General features: G+C 50.2%; 9 protein-coding genes across 9 annotated transcripts; 4 read left to right on the forward strand and 5 right to left on the reverse strand.

The window, feature by feature from the left end:
• Positions 1 to 158: 158 nt before the first annotated feature.
• On the reverse strand, positions 159 to 410 carry METBIDRAFT_42762 (uncharacterized protein; the record flags this gene model as incomplete). The annotated part of the gene is made up of 1 exon (XM_018857583.1): positions 159 to 410. The coding sequence occupies one exon, from the start codon at positions 408 to 410 to the stop codon at positions 159 to 161; it is 252 nt and encodes an 83-aa protein (XP_018712066.1).
• A 412-nt stretch (positions 411 to 822) lies between these two features.
• RPN10 (proteasome regulatory particle base subunit) lies at positions 823 to 2,077 on the forward strand. Its single transcript, XM_018855979.1, has one exon. The coding sequence runs from the start codon at positions 934 to 936 to the stop codon at positions 1,741 to 1,743; it is 810 nt and encodes a 269-aa protein (XP_018712067.1). The 5' UTR covers positions 823 to 933; the 3' UTR covers positions 1,744 to 2,077.
• A 2,885-nt stretch (positions 2,078 to 4,962) lies between these two features.
• Positions 4,963 to 6,425, forward strand: METBIDRAFT_18492 (uncharacterized protein; the record flags this gene model as incomplete). The annotated part of the gene is made up of 2 exons (XM_018854792.1): positions 4,963 to 5,004; positions 5,061 to 6,425. Coding segments are annotated over 2 exons (1,407 nt in total), but the record flags the coding sequence as incomplete, so codon positions are not given.
• A 423-nt stretch (positions 6,426 to 6,848) lies between these two features.
• CSM3 (Csm3p) lies at positions 6,849 to 7,331 on the reverse strand (the record flags this gene model as incomplete). The annotated part of the gene is made up of 1 exon (XM_018855258.1): positions 6,849 to 7,331. A coding segment is annotated over one exon (483 nt), but the record flags the coding sequence as incomplete, so codon positions are not given.
• An 846-nt stretch (positions 7,332 to 8,177) lies between these two features.
• METBIDRAFT_12053 (uncharacterized protein) lies at positions 8,178 to 9,203 on the forward strand (the record flags this gene model as incomplete). Its single annotated transcript, XM_018854155.1, has 1 exon — positions 8,178 to 9,203. One exon carries the CDS (start codon positions 8,178 to 8,180, stop codon positions 9,201 to 9,203), a length of 1,026 nt encoding a protein of 341 aa, XP_018712070.1.
• Positions 9,204 to 9,526: 323 nt separating this feature from the next.
• METBIDRAFT_12054 (putative polyadenylation protein) lies at positions 9,527 to 10,545 on the forward strand (the record flags this gene model as incomplete). Its single annotated transcript, XM_018854156.1, has 2 exons — positions 9,527 to 10,474; positions 10,531 to 10,545. The coding sequence occupies 2 exons, from the start codon at positions 9,527 to 9,529 to the stop codon at positions 10,543 to 10,545; spliced, it is 963 nt and encodes a 320-aa protein (XP_018712071.1).
• A 90-nt stretch (positions 10,546 to 10,635) lies between these two features.
• Positions 10,636 to 11,823, reverse strand: METBIDRAFT_78489 (exopolyphosphatase; the record flags this gene model as incomplete). Its single annotated transcript, XM_018858887.1, has 1 exon — positions 10,636 to 11,823. The coding sequence occupies one exon, from the start codon at positions 11,821 to 11,823 to the stop codon at positions 10,636 to 10,638; it is 1,188 nt and encodes a 395-aa protein (XP_018712072.1).
• Positions 11,824 to 12,162: 339 nt separating this feature from the next.
• On the reverse strand, positions 12,163 to 14,430 carry PMT4 (dolichyl-phosphate-mannose-protein mannosyltransferase; the record flags this gene model as incomplete). The annotated part of the gene is made up of 1 exon (XM_018857513.1): positions 12,163 to 14,430. One exon carries the CDS (start codon positions 14,428 to 14,430, stop codon positions 12,163 to 12,165), a length of 2,268 nt encoding a protein of 755 aa, XP_018712073.1.
• Positions 14,431 to 14,635: 205 nt separating this feature from the next.
• METBIDRAFT_41672 (uncharacterized protein) lies at positions 14,636 to 17,791 on the reverse strand (the record flags this gene model as incomplete). Its single annotated transcript, XM_018857439.1, has 2 exons — positions 14,636 to 14,754; positions 14,815 to 17,791. The coding sequence occupies 2 exons, from the start codon at positions 17,789 to 17,791 to the stop codon at positions 14,636 to 14,638; spliced, it is 3,096 nt and encodes a 1,031-aa protein (XP_018712074.1).
• Positions 17,792 to 19,394: the final 1,603 nt, after the last annotated feature.

Below are 19,394 nucleotides of genomic sequence, written 5' to 3' on the forward strand. Positions count from 1 at the left end.
AAAAGCACCAGCAAGCTGAAAATATTAGGTTAGTCACCACCAGGTGGGAGCCGCCACCCAGTTCGTGTCAAACCCGTGGTAAGCTCATCCGCAGCCAAAGCCATATCCAAACAGATGAAAAAGCGGCCAGGACCCAGAGCCAGGCCAGAGCACCGCGGTCAGGGCCGCCGGGCCAACTTGCCGATTTCGGCTATCGTGGGCGACGCCCGTCTCTCGTAGTTCAACACCTCGAGAATCGGCACCGATCGCACGGTCATACTCACCTTCTTCACCCGTCTATGCACTTTCCGCTCGGCTCCGACGGCCGCCTTGTGGACCGCAGTGCGGAGATGCCGGGCCTGGGCCTCCTTGAGGGCGCAGAGCCGCAGGACAAGGTCTGCTTTTTGCTGCTTGGTGAGTTTCGGAGCCATGGCCTGAGACAGAAAGGGCCGGGCAGTCGTGCAGTGAGGCACCAGGCCAGATGGGGCCGAGCGCCCCGGGCCGCGGCCCTAGAAAACTGGGCGAGCGGCGCGCCAGCTCTTGGCCCTGGGCAGAGGGCGAATAGGGCACGCTAGAGGGGACCGTGATCTCCACCCACACGCGGAAATAAACAATTTGTTTTATATGGCCAGGCAGCCCGCGACCGCAAGAATTAGAATAAAAAGCCCCGGAGAACCGCCGGCACGAGAACGCCGCTTAGACCGCTCCCGGCGTAGATTGGGCGGCGCACGACCGGCCCTCAGGCGGCGGCGCCGCTCCGCAATCCAGGGCCACGCGCACCACGCAACGCACTCAACTCAACTCAACTAACTCGACTTAACTCAACTACAAGCGCCCACCGGACCCCCCCTGGAAACGCGACCACATCCGAACAAAAGCGCCAGGAACTCCGCCCCCAAGCGCGTCGATCGTCACATTCCCCCACTCGCCACCCCGCACCACGCAGCAGCAACCATGGTGCTCGAGGCCACGATGATCGCCATCGACAGCTCCGAATTCATGCGCAACGGCGACTTCCTAGCGACCCGCTACGACGCGCAGATCACGGCCATGGAGTTTGTGTTCCAGAACAAGCTCAACGCCAACCCCGAAAACACCGTGGGCTTGTTGTCGTACGGCGGCAACGGCCCGCAGGTGTTGTCCACATTGACGACCGATTTCGGCAAGATCTTGTCCGGCGCCCACGGCACCCGCATCAGCGGCGACAGCCACTTTGCCAGCGGCATCCAGGTGGCCGCGTTGGCGTTGAAGCACCGCCAGAACAAGGTGCAGAGCCAGCGCATCATTGCGTTTGTGGGCAGCCCGCTCCGCGAGTCCGACAAGGACTTGGACAGGTTGGCCAAGAAAATGAAGAAGAACAACGTGGCCGTGGACATCGTCAACTTCGGCGAGGAGAGCGCCAACACGGCCAAGTTGGAGCGGTTCCACGCGGCCGTCAACAACCACGACAACTCGCACTTGGTCACGGTGCCGCCGGGCCCCCGCTTGTTGTACGAGGTGATTGCTAGCTCGCCGATCTTGGTGGAAGACGGCTTTGACGTGGGCGACACGGGCGACTTCTTGGGCATGGGCGCCGTGGACGCCAACATGGACCCGGACTTGGCCTTGGCCTTGCGCTTGTCGTTGGAGGAGGAGAAACAGAGGCAGGAGCGCGAGGCCGCGGACGGTGCTTCGCCGCCCGCCGACTTGGGCCGGATTGCCGAGGAGGCTGCGGGCCCGGACGACGCCAAGCACGACGACGCCAAGCCGAGCGGCGCCAGCTGAGCCGTGGGGCCGGCGTGCCGCCCGCCTGCAGGGACGTGTGGAGGCGTGGGCCTAGGCCAGCTTGCCGGAGAGGGCCCCCGAGTTGCATGGGCCCACCGGGGCGTCCCAGGAAGGGCCGGCCGCGGGCCGGGTGTATAGGGTGACTGCAAATAGCCAACCACGCCCAGCCGGGGCCGAGCCTTTGGAACCGTGTCGTGCCCATCCAGCTTGCAGAACACTGCTCATGAGCTGAGCCCGTCAGAGTAGATTTCGGTGGCGCATAATATACCTCCCGGTAGGGGGTATATCCCGGCGTAGCCGGTAATATTTAATCAACTCCTAATATATAACAAAGTTTATTTATATACCTTTTCAAACAATATAAGTAAATACTTTTGTATTGTATTAATATACATTTAGATGGTTGGTTATCATGCATAGCAAGCATATAAATTGCATGGTAATAATCGTAAGTCATATAGGAATATAACTAAGTCATATATATTATGAAGTCATATATATCACTAAGTCATAATAATGTATATCTAAGATATATAAGTTATATATGAAATATCTTATTTAATAATTTTTCTTATGTAAGTTACAATTATAAAGTATAAAAATATCCTAATAAATAGGATAGGTAAAAAAGTGAATTTATACAAGATAGACTATTTAATTATTTATATAAAATAATTATAATTAACCCATAAAAGCAGTGGCAATAGTCAAAATAAAAATATTAACACCAATAGTTCGAACAAGTGTACGAGGTTTTTAAGATTTATAGAATACTTACTATATATTTCGTATGTATATTATATCATATAACATAATGTTTTTATTTATATAATTAACGCATGAAAGGTATAACATTTTATTTATAACTATATACCTAATAACTTTACGGTCATTATATTATGACCTTTTACGGGTGTCTAAATGCTAAAAAATCTTCGAAATATTTAAAATCTCTTTACTTTAAACTAACAATTGAAATAAGAATATTTGAATAAAAAGTTAGAAGTAAAAATAAGAGATTTGAGAAAACAATTGGCAGTAATTAATATACATAACAAATTTAAATGATGCAAAATTAATAAAACATTACATAAAAGAATCTTTAATCCAAAATTGTGCTGCTATGCTCAATGACTCAAAAACTGAAATAACATATATAAAAGATAAGAAATGACATTTCTTAGGTGCTGAAATTGTTATATACCACAATATCCAGATGCATTTGTAGGTTGAAATTATATAAGTAGTATAGGTTCAGCGATATCAATAATATCAGTAATAGACATAGTCCGAACAATATAGTAATATATTGAAATAAAATCATCATAAAAGTTTATGAAAGTTTCATTATAAACAAATTGTTATCCACCATTATCATCAATAAATGCACATTCCGGTCCATCAGTCGATCTTGCGTACGGCTTACCGCATATTAACTGACCTTTATTAAATACAAATGAATAATAATTAAGCAACCCTCTAATAATACTATTAGCTAAATGTGTTATTTGTTGGGGTTTTAAATTCAATCAAATATAGTTAGACATTCCTATATCTTTATTAGCGTTTCTAGATATAAACCCAGCTTTAGCTAATTTAGATTTTATTATATCCATAGGAGCATTAAAAACTATTATAGGATTATTAATTTTCCTATTATTAATTACCCCCTGTAGAGGAGGGATCACCGGACTACTCCCGGTCATTGTTTCATTACTCTTTCTTTCTCAATTAGTTGTACTTAATATATTATATGCTGGGCCCCGGCAGCGAAGCTGCCGGGTATATTAACATTTCTCTTTACATCTTATACTTTTTTTTATATGTATAAGTATATGTATAATTATAAGTATAACTATTAATGGAGATTTCAGTAAATGCTTTGATTCAATACCTCATAATATAATTATGAATATATTGGAGGAATCCATTAAGTGTCTAAGGACACTTGAATTAATACGTAAATCACTTAAAGTTGATACGGCCTTTAATGGTCGTATTATGATCCTTCTTGTCTGACTTATCAGCATTTAAGTCATAATCAATACTAAGATCATTCCGAGCCCGCGGATCTTTATTATATTGATGTTCAGCGGTTACTTCCCCAAGTTTCGACGTGCGGGACATCTTGTTGGTACCGAGACGGGCTGCAAGGACAATCGTAGACGGGACGGCAAGCCTGATCTATGCGGAGGTGGCCATCCAGCGTAGGGCCCGGGCTTGCACCCATGGCCAGATGCACATACTGAAGCTAGGTCCCCCAGTGTCAGACGAGAATATCCCAGGGCCTAAAACGGGATTTGTTGGTGCAATTGGCGAAAGAATAGAATAATGATACTATGCAAGGTGTGTTAATTATAAGGATACCACCAGTTGTCCCAAAAGGTCTTTATATAATCTATACAGCTCTTATATAGCATGGAATATACATTGTATGACCAGAGTATATCTATTAAAAGATTTAGAAAAGCCAATACTTCTTTTTCTAGAGAAATACCAACTGGATTATTAATAAACGATCCTATGTTTAGTGTAACTAAATATGTATTAGATGCTCATATTAAAGGATGTTTTGATAATATGTCACTATCATATTACCCCCTCCGGGGTGATTAAAAAAATTGTAACTTATTCTTCTCATCTTATTGATTGTATTGTATGAACGTTACTGACGTTGGGCGCTCGTGGTAGAATCATTGTTGGTTGGCTCATCTACTAGTCCTTGAACTTTTAAAGATCATGGCCTTCTGTCCGAATGCACGAAAACACATCCAGCTGAGACCCGCAGGCTGGCCACTGCGAGGGCCAATTAGTGCGCTGTAGGACTGAGCTATCAATTCCACCAGACAGCCAGACAACCAGACAACCAGACAACCAGAAAACCAGAGCAGCAAAAAACTAAATTATCCAGAACAGCCGAAAATCGGCCAGAACCCCGTGGCCGGACCACCAGAAACAGCAAGCCCAGAACTGGGCCCTCGCGTTCTTTTCCCGGCTCGCCCTGCACCGCGCCAGGCTCTGGGGCCATCGGCAAATGGGTGCGAAATCCCAGGCCTTTGTACTAGCGCAGCACCTCTGCTCTGCGCCAGTCTGTTATAATCCACAGAAAAAAAGAACAACAGAACCTCCCCAAGCCTCCCCACAGCAAACATGGGACACGACAAGCCCGCGGCCAAGTCGCCGCTTTTGCCCGCGTACCTGGATCGGTTCTATGGCGCCGTGCCCACCACCATCGCCCAGTTCCTTGACAACTACTCGAAAGTACGTGCCCACCCCGAAAGAGCCCTTTTCCCGCCGCCGCTTAGTACTAACGCCAGGGCGACAGCTCCCTCCTGGACGCGCCGTGCCCAAAATGCTTGAAGCCGTACGGCTTTTTGGCGCCGCCCGACTGCTACCGCGAGAGACTGCGCAACCCGGCCGTGGAACAGTACTCCCGGCTCGAGCATTGGCAGAACAGGGCCATTTTCCAGCGGGTCACGGCGCAGGTGCGCGAGGCCGTCGGCGCGTTTGGCGTCAGCGTGCTGTTGGTCCACAAAAAGACCGTCTACGTCAAGTACGAGACCAAGTTGGAGTTCAAAGAGCTCCCGCGGGTGGTGCTGCTTGACGCGCACGCCATCCTCTCCAAGGGCGGGATAGTGTTCCGCGACACGGCCAAGGACTGGCGCACGAGCCAGAACCCCCTAGTCACAGGCCCCCCAGGCATCCGCTTCTACGCAGGCGTCAGCTTGGTCACGGGCGCCGGCGTGGCGATCGGCGCCCTTGCCATTTTCGACACGTTGCCCAACGCGGCGTTTTCGTCCGCCAAGCTCAAGCTGCTCGGCAAAGTCGCGGCCCTGTTGATGGCGCTCTTGGACACGCCGCCCGAGAACATCGTGGTGTGCGACGAGAAGTTCTTGTCCGAAAACCCCAACGCCGGCGACCTCGAGTTGGCCGAGTTGTCGTCCAGATTGGGCAGGGCCACGTGCAGCGGCGGCCACATGACCATTTTCGAGCGGGACGGCTCCGGCAGCTGCTACTCGCACAGCCACATCTTCAAGTTGCCCCACTACGAGGAGCACAAGCAGATCAGCGACAGCATGATGCCGGAAGGCCAGAAGCTCGAGATCCGCCAGGCGTTGCGCCGCGTCAAGACGCTCAAAAGCGCGTGCAGGCTCATTGTCAAGTCCATCGCCAGCGTCCACAAGTTCGACTACGTGGTGGTCACGGAGATCCGCTTCATGGAGAAGCACAGGGTGGCCCGCGCGAGCCTCCCCGACAGCACGGCGCCGCTGGGCCCGGCCATTCCGCAGAGATTGCAGAAACAGATGCTTGCCAGCTCCAAGGTCAACGCGGGCAGGTGCAAAGTGCGTGTGTTGGCTTCTACCATCCCGGAGCACGACGCGTCCATGCTGGACCACGCGGTGTGGCTGGAGTCGTTCAGCGGCGAGACCGCGTGCGAAATCATCGGCGCCGACGGCTCGTCCGTGTACCGTTCCGGGTTCGTCATGCCGTTCTACGTGTCCAAGCCCAGCTTCATCAAGAAGGACCGCAGGGCGTCCGGCGACGACCACGTGGATGTGTACTTGCGTCTGGGCGGATACCTGATTGGCGCGTTCAGCAAGTCCAGCAACCGCACGGCCATCACCCCCAGCTTGGTGTCGAAGGTGTACGACCACGTAAAGATCGCACGCGTGTTGTACTTGAATAAATAGGCGTAAATGCACCTACATGCCCATTTCGCGCATGATGGCAAGCTCCTCGTCGTGCTCGTCCGGGACAGCGTCCCCATGTATGTCTGCCTCGTCCGGATATCCCTCGAGCTCTGCCTCGTCCGGAAAGCGTTCGAGACCTGCCTCATCCGGAACGCCCTCTGGGTCTGCCCGATTAGGAACGCCCTGTTCTTGTGGCTTTGGCGGCCTGGCACTTGCTGGCACGTCGTCATCTTCGTCGTCGTCCGCAATGAATAGCGCACTGTTGCGGCTTCGTTTCGCCGACAATATGCCCCAGTCGTCGTCGTCACTTTCGTCCGCATTTTCATGGGTGCTGCCGCCCACATTGTCATGCGTGTGGCTGCTGCTTACTTGGTTGCTGTCTGGATTGGCCCGTTCCTCCAGGGGGGGCTCCACACCGTTGCTGGCTGGGTCGTAGAATTCGTCGTCCGAGTCCCCGGGCTCGTTTTCAGGGTCCTCCACAATGATGCCCTTTTCCACCTTCAAGCGGCGGATCTCGTTGTTGAGCAAGCCTCTCCTGTACTCTCTCATGGCCACCGATTTGTGGCCCCGCAACATTTGGAGACAGTCTTGGAACGTGGCCTTTGGAAAGAGCCCGTGGCACCAGAGCTGATAGAACAGCAAAACCTTCTGGAGATTCTCCACCTCGGAGGACACCTTGAGTTGATGGGCCGCGGATTTGGACACCTGCTTCTTCAGCACTTTGCTGGCATACGCCAGGTCGTTTTTCCGCATGGCACGCACCAATTTCGGGTAGTTGTTTCTCACTTGCGGAAGGCCTCTGTGGGTCTCGAAAAGAAGCTCGTCCGTGAGTTTGGCAATACGCGAGACGCGTCCGAGCTTGAGCGGCTGGTCTAGGCCCAAGTCGTTCTTTTCGCTGTCCATTTCGGGGTTTTGTGTGTGTTTTCCGTGTCGCTTGTATTTAGACTGTCTGGTTCATGGAGGGTCCAGAGACGCGTCGCGACCGGCGACGCAACGCTTGAAAAGTATCACTGGGCGTGTGCTTCCATAGCTGAACAAAACATCACAAACGAAAACACGAAACACAAAATTAAAACGAATACACATAACACAAAAGTAAAACGAAAAATGGAATCGAGGAGGACGTTTTAGACGAAACTCAATTCGGGTAAAACGCAAGCTCCACCTCGTCCACGTGGCCGGGCGTTTCCAGTAGTATGCCAGACGTCTGGGTGGTATTTAAATCACGCTTTCGGTGCAGCTCGAAATGAAGGAGCCAGCATGAACCCACCGGAACTAGACTGCCGTGTGACAGCTCAGCGGCCGGACTCACTAAACTAAGCTCATTTCTCTGATCGCCAAAAGCTTCCGCCTCTTTGGATAGTGAATCGTTGGAGCACTCATTCGATATACGCTTTCACCGGTTGAACTTTGAAAAAACTACGGAAACCACAGTCCAGTTATTGCTCATTCCGGATGCGCCAACACCCGGACTGATCTCCCAACCGGGTCTTTCTTACCAGTCCCCTGCTGCTCGTGCGGAATCTCTATATGGAAGTAGCAAACGCGCAAGCCAGCTGCGCACAATAAAACAGCACCTCGCTGCTCTGGAGAACCCTAGTGCTTCTTGCCCAAAAATACTTCTTCGTTCTCAGGTACGTTGTGGCTCTTTGCGGATTTGCGGTAGTCTCATATAAGTGCATTCCCGACCCACATTTGCCCAGGGTAGCCCGAGTAGATATTCTGTATATTCACGCTAGACCAATGCTTGGTGTCATAAGCCCCCGGCCGGTTTTGGCGCTCCTCACGTTCTGGTGGCCGTTGCTTCTCTCGGTGAAAGCGCTCAAAGCACCGGGCCAGAACGTGCAGTTCTTGCTCACATACTGGCTATTCTACGCGTGTATTTCGGGCACCCAGCACCTTCTCGCGGGCCTGGCATTCCCGTTGTCCTCGGCCATCAACTTGATCCTTGACTTTCTCCACGTGTGGATGTTCTACTCCCACGGGTGTTTGGTGGCCTTGCACCATTACATTCCGAGCATCACCGGCCACACGAGTGCCGCAGCCATTGTCAACGCTTTGGACCATAAAGTCGTGGATCCGTTGGTGTCCATTCTTGTGGTGAGGAACCGACTTTTGCAGCGCGTCTTGGCGTCCCGCTCCTCGAACGTGCCCCCACTAGACGACTTTCTCTTGTTCAACCAGAGCCTTTGCGAACACCATGCCCTGCTGCCCACAAGACTCTCGTTTCTCCAGTTCAGTCTCCACTATTTCTGCTACGTTGACCTGGAGAGCGAGTTGCAAGCCCGGTACGCGAAATCACGCGGGGTGCTTGCCAGATTCGCCCCCTCGCTTTCTTCCTCGGTAGGGGGTGCTGCGTCCTCCAAGGCAAGTAGCCGTGTGTCTTCGCAGACAATGCAGAGCCGCAATGTGTCAGTGTCGTCTTCCAGAAATGGAAGTCTGGCCTGGCGCTCGGCACCTCAAACGAGACCCAGCTCAGGCCGGGCTTCTCGAGACGTGAGTTCCCATTCACAGCGCCTCCATTCACAGGGCTTATCTCAAGAAATGGGCCCCAACTCCAGCCTTGAGGAGCGCACCTATCTGCTGAAGCCAACCAGAGTTTCGCTGTCGCCTGCAGCACATTTCGACCGGGCTGCCGAACGCCGGCACGCGAGCATGACGACGTGGCCACAGTCTCCCAATGGCAGTGGGAAAATACATGTGAGAAAACGGGCAAAGCCTCGTGTTTCCAGTTCTACAGCAGCTGAACTCCCCTACCCTTTACAGTAGACAGGGACGAAAAAGCGGAACGAGAAGGCGTACATCCAAATATCGGCTCTGCGTTGGTCCCCAAACAAGAACAGCTCTATGAACTCGACTATACGTCATATCAGTGGCCACGAATACTAAGACAACGGGCCCAACCAATCAACAAGAAGAACAGGAGCCAAACGAAGCAAAACAAAACAAAATAAAACAGATAAAGAGCAGAAGCCAAATTACTCCCAGTTTTTTCAAGTGACTGTCCAAAATACTAGGGTGATAGCCATCTCATATCTGGCCCGGCTCGCAGCCAGTCTCACTATGCGCGCTCGCAACTACTTTCTTTCGCCATGTATTTGGCCGAGTACCTACCGAGATTGGAGCAGATCTCTGTAACCGTGGAAATTGGAGAAAAACACAATGCCATAAAAAGCTTGGCTTTACGAGAAAACGCGCTTTTCCTCGAAACGGGAGCAACGGAAGACGGCCAGCAAGCATCTGCAACCGATGCCTATAGAATCCATCTTCCAGTGCAAAAGACATCGGCCTTGGCCGGTGCCAGAATCTCTAAACTCGCCTGTGGAGAGGCCAGGGTCTCACTCACATTGACGCTCGAAAATGCCGCCTCAAAAGTGGCGCCTGCACCATTTACAGCGCTCTCTGGCTCGAATGGCGTATGGTCCGTCGAGGATCTTTTGAAGAAAACGCCACGCGACGCCAATGACGTCAGCCGGTTCAGTTTCTCGTGTGCTCAGTGCAACGCTGTCGTGGTGGATTCGGCACTGCACAAGTTCGTCGACATGCCGCTGGAATACTGGCACGAAATGATGGACTTCTGGCACTGTCATAAGCCCCACGAGGACCATCACAATGTCAATGACAAAAACTACAATGGCAAGCTCAGCCCTAGGCAGGGCTTTGTGCACGTGGGCTCGTCGTACATTCTCCTTCCGCAGCGGGACGAGAACTGTGTGTGTGGACGGAAGCTTGGAACGCTCGACGGCGAAGCTCTCAAAATCAACAAGTGGAATCTCCACCTTCAATACTCAGAGAAAACTGAAACGTATCCGCCGTTTTCGTATGTGTACTTTGCGATTCTCGATCGTGTCAACGCACTGGGGGTACGGAAGTTCACGGTGAGAACAGCAGGGACGTCTTTGGCGTATAATGTATGGGTCACGAGTGTGGGCTTAGACGTATCATACGGCGACGACAAAAGCCTATCAGAGTGCTTGAAGTTGCTCTATGCCGTACAGACAGACTCAAAGGACGATGACGTTGTCGAAGTGCCCGAGGAGGTATGGCGGTCTCTCGAGGACTACTTCGCAGAAAACAATATACTTCTCCCGAAAAGCCACCGGACCGTTGAGTTGATGGACGGTGCAATCAAGCGCCATTACAATGTGTGTTATTTGTCGCCTCAGGGAAATGCTGCCTAGCGCTTTGTTGATCTATGAAATCAGAGCCTTTGTTCAACAACTTGCTTTATGATGGGCACCACCTGTTTTCTGGAGGCGGCTGTGTTTTGTTGGTCGTACACCCTAAAGAACACAGAGCCGTTTATCTGTGCCATCTGTCGGGCCACGGTATCGTCTTTGTAAAAGCGGGAGGTTAACTCCAATTCCTGGGCCAAGGAAGCAAGTGGCTCGAGCGAAGCCTTCAGCGTGCTAAAGCAGAACTCCCGGGTGTAGATCTTGGTGTCCTTCTGTGAAAACGACGACGTGATCACCACCACGTCCAAGTGAAAACTCTCTGTCATCATCTTCAAGGACTCAAGCACCTCCGACACGGAAAACTTGCCCAACACCCAGCTGAGCGACTTGCCTATAGAAGAAAACCCCACATTGACAGTGTCGCCCAGCTTGCCCCTGAACTTGAACTGCTTGTAGTCTTTCCGTAAGATGTCGTAAAGCGAAAAGCCCCTCAAGTCCTTTTTCGCCGCTTTTAGCTCCGAGTACAACTGGGAAAACGCAGCAGGGGCCACACCATCTGTTTGCATCAGAGCCTCAGGGCTCTGCAAGATTTGCCCATATTCCACATACGCCTCGCGGTCGCCCGCCTCGACTTTCTGCTCCATGTTCGAAGTGTCGATCAAGAGAGGACCCACCAATAACAGCACTGCATCTTTGTCTGTGATTGGTCCATTTTTATTGTTCCAGAAATGATAAACCAATGCCGAACACGAGCCATTGCTCTGGATAACCCGCGGCATGGCATCGAGAAACACACCTTCGTCGGCATGGTGGTCGATAATTCCTGATACGAATAAACGCTTGTTTTCATAAAGGCCAGTCAAAACCTTGCCCTGCAAGTTACAGTGGTCCACCAAAACCACGTCCAACTTAATAGATGGAGACAGCTGAGTGAGCTCTTCCACATCGTCAAGAAAGAAAATACGGGTGCTGGAAATTTCGTGCTTGCTCAAGAGAAACACAATGTCTTTCCGAAGCCTGAACTCCTCTCGAGAAATATTCACAAGGGGCAAAAGCGCCTGTTCTTTCGGATTAAACCGGTGGTGGAAATACGCATATGTGATGGCACTCACCACTGAGTCCATGTCCGCCGACTGGTTTCCTGCAACAAACCGGACAACGTGCTTGCTAGACGGGCTAATCCGCAAGCCTTCTAGAAATGTCTTGATTGTCATGGCGTTGCGAAATTGATGAAATGATGGTGGAGAGTACTTTGAAGAGTTCGAGGATAGTCGATATCCGATGGGTGCGAACTGAGAAGACGGACCAATGGGCTTATCAAACATCATCTTGTAGGGACATATCCGCTAGTATCGTCTTTGTATACTCCACAATGCTACGCCAAATGTATATACTTAGTAGGTTTTACACGGAATGTTCGAAGTGCATCATCCATCTATTTGAGAGGTGAATATGTGCACACGTGGTTATATTGGAATCCGGACATGCACTAGTCAAAGACAGGAAGAAAGCTCTTATGGGCGGGGATAGTCCAATACAATTCACACACCATTTTACTTGACGTAATGCAAGGAGATATCCAACCACTGTCTCTCCTTGATCTCTGCTGGTGGCAAGGTGAAGTTGCCATATACGAGGAACCGCGTGTACCAGAAAAACCACATAGTTCCCAAAACAATGACCACCGTCATGGCAGCAAACTTTGGTTTGTTGATTGCCGACGGAGCTAAGCCTCTTTGAATCGAATTGGATCTATTCGTACAGAGGAACTCGGCAAATCCGCCGGTGAACAAAGCTGCAATCAAATGCGCAGGCAAGTAGTGATGTAAGAATTTCTGTCTGTTCATCAAAAAGAAAGGAAGGTAGTGTGCTGCCCATCCAATGAAGAGAAAGCCCAAGGTGTTGTACATCGTAGATCTGGACTTTGCACTCAAGATGTGGTAATTTCTGCGGCTTGTTACCAAGTCAGCAGCGACAAATCCCACGTACACCGCGAGGAATCCGACTTGAGCCCAGAAGCCAATGACATTACCGATAAAGAAAATTTGTTTTCTTTCCTCATTGTCATTCCAGAATGACACACCCGAGTAAGCAAGTGGCCATGCGTCGGGACTGGAGGCAAATGGATGTTCAGATGACAATTGATTGTTGTGGAAGAACATCAAACCCTGCAACTCCCACCATTTCTTCAAGAAAGGCATGGGAACAATGGTCTTTGGGATATGGTGATTTCTGGCATCGCTTTCAGGCATGCCCACAATTTCATCAACCACCCATATATTGTCCGAGTCGGGCACTTTCTTGTTTCCGCTGACTTCCTGTTGTCCTAAAGCCCACTCCGGTAATAACTCGTCATTGTGAGTCCACATAGCAACCACTGTGTCGATGTGAATGATCTTGAGCGGAGAAGCTTTGGTCTTGAGGATCTTGCGTTTTGGCAGTTTGTCGCTGTTGCCTCCTTCAGACAAACGCAAACGGAAAAGAGTTTCGTTATATCTAGCTTCAGCAATCTCGTCATTCACAACAACAAACTCTTCGTTGGTGCCCTTCAATGGAGACGCCACATCGTGAGTCAATAAGTAGCCTCCGGTCCCGACGTGCCTCAACCGAATTGCATCGTTGGTAAAAACGGCTTCACCCTTCTTGGCGCTGTTAGATGGCAAGATCTCCCACTGTGAATTTTGGTCCTCAAGTTCGTTTCCGTCTTGGTTGTAGATACACGTCACTTGTTGCAAATTGGAAGAGACTCTGCCATTTTCATACCGCAAGGGATAAACCAAGTCATGCGAGTGCAAGAATGCTTCGGTATCTTTGTGCTTAATGGTAAGGATGTCGAAATAGTTCACGGTTTTTGATGTTTTTACCAAAGCCGACTCTTCCAAAGTCTCTTGAAAGTCAGAGGTCATGAACGCGTCGCCCGGTCCGGATTTAGAAAGAATCTGGAAGTGCAAATAGAACCAGAACAAGTAAATGCAGAATGGTACAATGATCAAAGAAAATAAACGAGCAACAAAATGCTTCGAAAAATCCTCGATAGTGAGGCCTTTTCTGATGTCCAACAATATCCACAACTCGTGAACCACAGCAATACCAATGGTAAAGAATGTAAACACACCGACATATTTTGTGGAAATCACACAAGATAATGCAACACCCGTCAGGAGCAACCAAATCCACCACCACTGGGTGAAAGGCTGGCGCCGGTAAACACTGAATTTAGAGTATGAGAAAATTGTCACGGCGACACTCAAAATCAATGTTGCGTCCAAAAGAATCAACCTGGAGTCGACCACATGAGCGTTGTCAAAAGCAACGAGGGATGATGATAAAATACATGCAATGACAGAAAAGTTGAGGGTTTTCATCGTCAAAAACATCACAGGCACAACCAAAGTCCCTTGGATAGCCAGAAATGCACGGTATGCAACATAAGGAACGTTGTTGGCAATGTAGTTATCTCCAATGTTCTCAAATTTGAAACTGCCATCATATCCTACAAGCCATCCTGCCAAAGCAATAATCAATTTCGCAAAAGGTGGGTGCAAGTCAAAGAAATAAGTTCTCTCTAAATAATAAGAAGCGAACTTACCAAAGTGAACCTCATCGAAGACAACCTTATCAGGAAACCCAAGTATACGGAATCTCAAGAATGCAGCAAAAGCAGTGACCACGCTTAAAGCAATCCAGTAGTGCAGCTCTGGATCCTTCGAGACCAGTAGTTCAACCAGTTTTTCATCCGTGACAATTTTTGGAAAGTCAGCATCTGCAGTGGTTGCAGACGCTGTGGACTTCTTTCCTCTCTTCTTAAGCGTCTGGTACATATCGCAAAAGAAAACTAAGTTTTCGATTTTCAGAAGAATGTGCAGAAGAAACGAAAAGTGTTCGGGATTCACGTCTCAAAGTAACAACACTCATTCCGAGGATCATGTGCGCGTGTTCATTATGTGTCACGTGATGAGGCGCTTAGGACACGTCACGTACTTTCTTACCAAGGCGTAAACCACCACCAGATCGTCGCACTGCGCCTCACATGAACTTCTTAGACCGCTTCTGGTATCCACCTCTGCCCCTGATAATAGGAATAGAAGAGGCAGAGTGTACACGAAGTGTTTCACTTGCCCTGATATCCCTGACATGAGGGCTGTCTTGGTTTGGCGGTGCTGCTGACAGGGACAGGCTATCCAGGGATGGCAAGTAGAACCCACGGCTGTCAGAGCCTTCAACGATTTGTCTTGAAGCATGCCCAAAGTAGTCTCCGCTTGTATTTCCCGTAAATATCTGAGGTCTTGTGGTCATTGGTTTGGGATCCAGTGGCAGTGCGGAACTTGGGCGGGTCCGAGAGCCCACTCCAGGAATTTGAATTGGTTTCGCTTTCGATAGCTCGGCAATTCTCAAATTCTTTTCGTCGAGAGCCACCTTGTATTTTGACTGGATAAGATTGAGCTCTTTAATTTTGCGCTCATATTGGACCTCTCGTGTACGGAAGGCTTCTTCTATTTCCCGACATTTTTTGTTCAATTCAACCGTGCCATTCTTTTTTTGCATCTCCAAATCTGAGGCTACTTTGTCAATCTCTGCAGAAAGACTTTTGTTTTGTGCCTTGACAATGTGAAGTTGGTTGTCAAAGTTAGCGGTAATCTTTTCTTGCTCGGTCAAAAATATTGAAGACGCGGGCTTGTCTTTAGTATCTTTTTCAACGGCCGGCTTCAGAAGTGCATTCACTTCAACTTCAATTTCATGTTGCAATTGTCTAATCATGTTTTCCTTGGTCTCGAGCGTAGCTTGAAGACGCTGGAAAGCAAGTTTCTCTCTCGTCAAAAGAGACAGTGACTTCTCGTTCACCGCACGGAGCTCAATTGTCTCGTTTTGTAAAGCTTGCACTTTGGTGAGCAAATCCTTGATTTCTTCAGCTTTCTTTGTCTTGAAATTGTCTGAGTTGACTTGAAGGTTCTTCATAGAAGCTACGATCTTTTCAAGATCACCAATATGGTGGGCTTCTCCTTGCCGCTTTTTGCACGCAGATAAGTTTTGATCTCTGATCATTTTGTTAAATTTGAGCTTGATTTTCACGTAGTTCATCTTGTTGAGATTTTTCATGTAGCTGGAGAACTCTAGCTCGTTTTTCATCAAGAGAAGCTCTCGTTGGTAGAAGTCCACGGCATTTCCCGCGGATTGGAGGTCTTTGTTTTCTACATGCGGCTCGGCCTTCCCTTCTGTCTGAAGCTGCTTTGTGAGAATATCGGACACTGTGCTTGCTGAGCGCTTAGAGCTTGCAGTGTTACTAACAGCAGTATCAGTATTGACAATGGTCTGATTCGAAGCGGCGGTGGCTGAGGATGTGTAGAGCTTTTTATGGACAGTGAACAAATCCGATAGATGGTCATTTTTCTTTCCTTCTGTTGACCGATCATCCAACATGGTATCATCTTGATGGACACTGTTGTTGCCGTCAAAGTCAAAGGGCTTGAACTCGATCTCACCCTGCTCTGTTCGCGGCTGGACCGGTGAGTGGGGCTGAGTTGCGAGGCCGTTTTCCAAGGTGAGCCTTGTGGGGACAATCGATACACGCCTGTCCATGTTGAGCCAGTGGCTGGGTAGCTTGGGGTCAAATGAGAGACCCATAGAGCCCACGGACAGTTGGAAAGAGCCTCTTTTCGACGATGAGAAAACCCCGTCATTCGCAGGCAATAGCGGAGGAGAAGGAGTGAGGAACCTAGGATCAGATGTGTCGCTTGCAAGGCTGTTTGCAGACTGGATTTTCTGGAGAAGCCGATTCGGAAGAACGAGATCGTCCGGGACGGAGAAAAGGATATCTGGGTTCAAGGCAAAGCACTCGATGAGGACCTCCTGCTCGCCAATGTCTTCGTCCTTGTTCTTGTCGAGAATCCACCGAACGGGGTGGCTGAGTTCATCCTGGAGCGAGACGTTGTTGATGATGTTGGGGTGAACCATAAGCCGCAACAAAAGCGGAGCCGCCTTTGCCTTGAGCGCCCCCCGCGTGTTGCTGTCGTGCTCTAGGCACGCGAAGACGGTTTTGCACTCCAGTGCCAATTTTGTCGCCGGGTGCCGCCGCGTGTACTCGTGAGGGGCCCTGCAGAAGGCCAATAAGTTTGACGGGAACAAGCCGTACACCACGGTGGCGAGGTGCAGCGTGTTGAAGTGGCCGTCGGCGTAGACCTGTGTCTGCATGATGCAAGTTTCGTTGTCACCGTCGGCAATCTGCCAGGCCCCGCTGTCCGTGTCTGCAGGGGAAAGCAGGGCCCCGTGCTCCTTCCACAAGAGAAGCCGCGTGTACACGGCGAGAAGCTCGGGCAAGAATGCGGCAATGCGGTGGCACACCTTGCCCACGGTCATGAGCAACACGCTCAAGCAGCTGCCCAATATGGACTCACTGCGGTCAAGCAAAAGCAGGCGGAGCACGTCGGCGAAGAACGGCGTGTCGAGCATGCGCAGCACCTGCGACACGTTACTGGCCGCGGCGCGCGCGGCGAGCCCGAGAACCTTGGCCCGCAGCGCCGGCGCCGCGTAGAGCCCGTGGAGAAGCGAGAAGAACGGCTGCGGGTTCTTGAGCCCCCACTCGCGGAGCATGGCCGACGCGTTCCGCTCAATGAAGCGCACGCGCTCGGCATGGAGCTGCGTGGCGGCCTCGGCTGGCAGCACGTGCACGCCGAGCACGTCGTGCGCCGCGGGGCTGCCGCCCAAGTACACGCGGGCAACGGTGGCCATGACCAGCAGGGCAATCGCGAGTCGGCGCTGGAGCAACGCGGCGTCGCGCGTCGCAAGCACGTCCGACGTCACGGCGCGGACAAACGCACGTGCCTGGGCCACAAACGCAAGGTCGAACCCGGCGCTGTCCACGGCCGGGCGGAGGTACGTGCGGAGCCAGAGGAGCACCTGGTCTTCCGTGAGCACGGGCAGGAGCCGCGTGAGAAGCTCGAGGAAAAACACCTCGCGCGACACGTCGCCGCTATCCTTGACGTGCTCCTCGTGGGCGGCGCGCAACTCGTCGTTGGCCGAGCCGGCGGCTGTGTCGAGTGTGTTGTGGCGCTCCGTGTACGCGTAGATGGTATCGTAGAGGGCCTTGATCTGGGGCGACGGCTCGGCCTTCCAGTCCAGGGCGCAGTCCCAGGACGCAAACACGCCTGCGAGCGCACGCTGGAGCGCACGCGACGAGCCGGACATGCGCTGGGGGGAATTCGGGGCGGAAATGCGTTTTTTTTCTGGCCTCCGGTGGGTGCTGGGGTAGGGCCCAGTTGCAAATTGCAATCATGTTCCGGCTGATGCTCGCGGGTGTACGGGTGTCTGGCGCTCGCGGCGAGGGCCTGGGGCAGAGGGCACCTGCTTAGTGGTGACTGGCCATGGCAAGATGTGGTCAGGCTGAACATGTGACTGGTGAAACGAGCTGAGATGGCAGCTTTCTGTATGTGCGTGAGGTGCTGTAAAAAATGCCACGTTTGGAATTGGGGAGATTCCACGGGGATGAACTTCACCATGATATTGGATATAGTATGGGAACGGACGAGGGGAATGGCAATCAAAGAGAATGGCCATCGTTGAGCATGAAAAGCAGGGGCAATTAGTGGGAAGTCGGTGGAGAATTAGTAGGAAATCAATTGGTAGGAGATCAGTGGGTAGGAAACCACGAAGTATGAATAGTGATGGGTGGGATATCAATGCGTAGGAAATCATGGAGTTTATAGAACCATGGATGGAAACCATGGCGTCTCAATATCAAAGGGTAAATAAATGGGTAAGGGAATCAACAAAATTGGGTAGGAAATCATTGGGTAGGAAATCAATGAGTATAGAGTCACTATGATATTGGCTGGAAAGTATTGGGAACAGAACGAAGGGTAAGTAACTCAAAGGTTATGGCCATCGTTGAGTATGGAAGTCAATCCGAAATCAATGGGAAATAAATGGGAAGGAAACCATGGAGTGTGAAAGTCAATGGGTAGGAAACCACTATGATACTGGAAAATAATGGGTATGGGAATCAATGCGTAGATCATGGCGTATGAAATCCAAAGGGAAGCAAATGAGCATGGAATTCAAAAGATCGAATAACCACTGATATAATGAGTATGGAAATTAAAGGGTAGAAGGCCTCAATGAATTCACTGAAACACTGAAACTGCCTTGTAGGTACTCCACTTGACAGGCAAGCACACCAGAAGTGTGACCCCAAATTGAGGAATCATCGAGATCAATAAAACATCAAGCACATGAGGCTGCCATTATCCAGCTAGTGGAACGTCAGTTCGTCAATTTTAATCTGTAGAGGTTGCAAGAACATAGATCAAGACCGCCCTTGCCCTGAGTGGTCAAAATGCCGTCTATGCAAGTCTGTCTTTCAATCTGAAAAGCAATCTGAACTCTGCTTCTTTTTAAGATTGCCAATAACAACAAGGTCGGGGTCAAATGTTGAATGTACCAAAAGCTCTTGTCAGCGCCCGTCGCCAACACATTAGATTCATTGGGTCCTTCGACCGTTCAATTTGAATAGTACAACACACAATACAAGAAGCAATATGTATTTATTTATAGAAGGAATTCTCATATGTTGAACCGCGCTTATTGCAGTCTTCATGAAGCAGGCTTTCCGCCTGTTGCACCCGTATACACTATTCAACAGGGCGTGCGGTCAAAAGCGCGCCTTCACTAACAATACATATTCCACATGACCAAACTGGGTCGAGTCTCGACAGACAATTTCGCTATTGAGTTAGACGCTAATAATTATTTTTAATGGTCGCAGAGAGTACGAAACGAGAGCCTGCGCTAA

This window comes from Metschnikowia bicuspidata (genome assembly GCF_001664035.1).
Source record: "Metschnikowia bicuspidata var. bicuspidata NRRL YB-4993 chromosome Unknown METBIscaffold_3, whole genome shotgun sequence".
NCBI lineage: Eukaryota > Fungi > Ascomycota > Pichiomycetes > Serinales > Metschnikowiaceae > Metschnikowia > Metschnikowia bicuspidata.

Excerpts from the sequence above, each read along its gene's own strand:
- RPN10 (XM_018855979.1), top strand. The coding sequence starts at position 934 with ATGGTGCTCGAGGCCACGATGATCGCCATCGACAGCTCCGAATTCATG.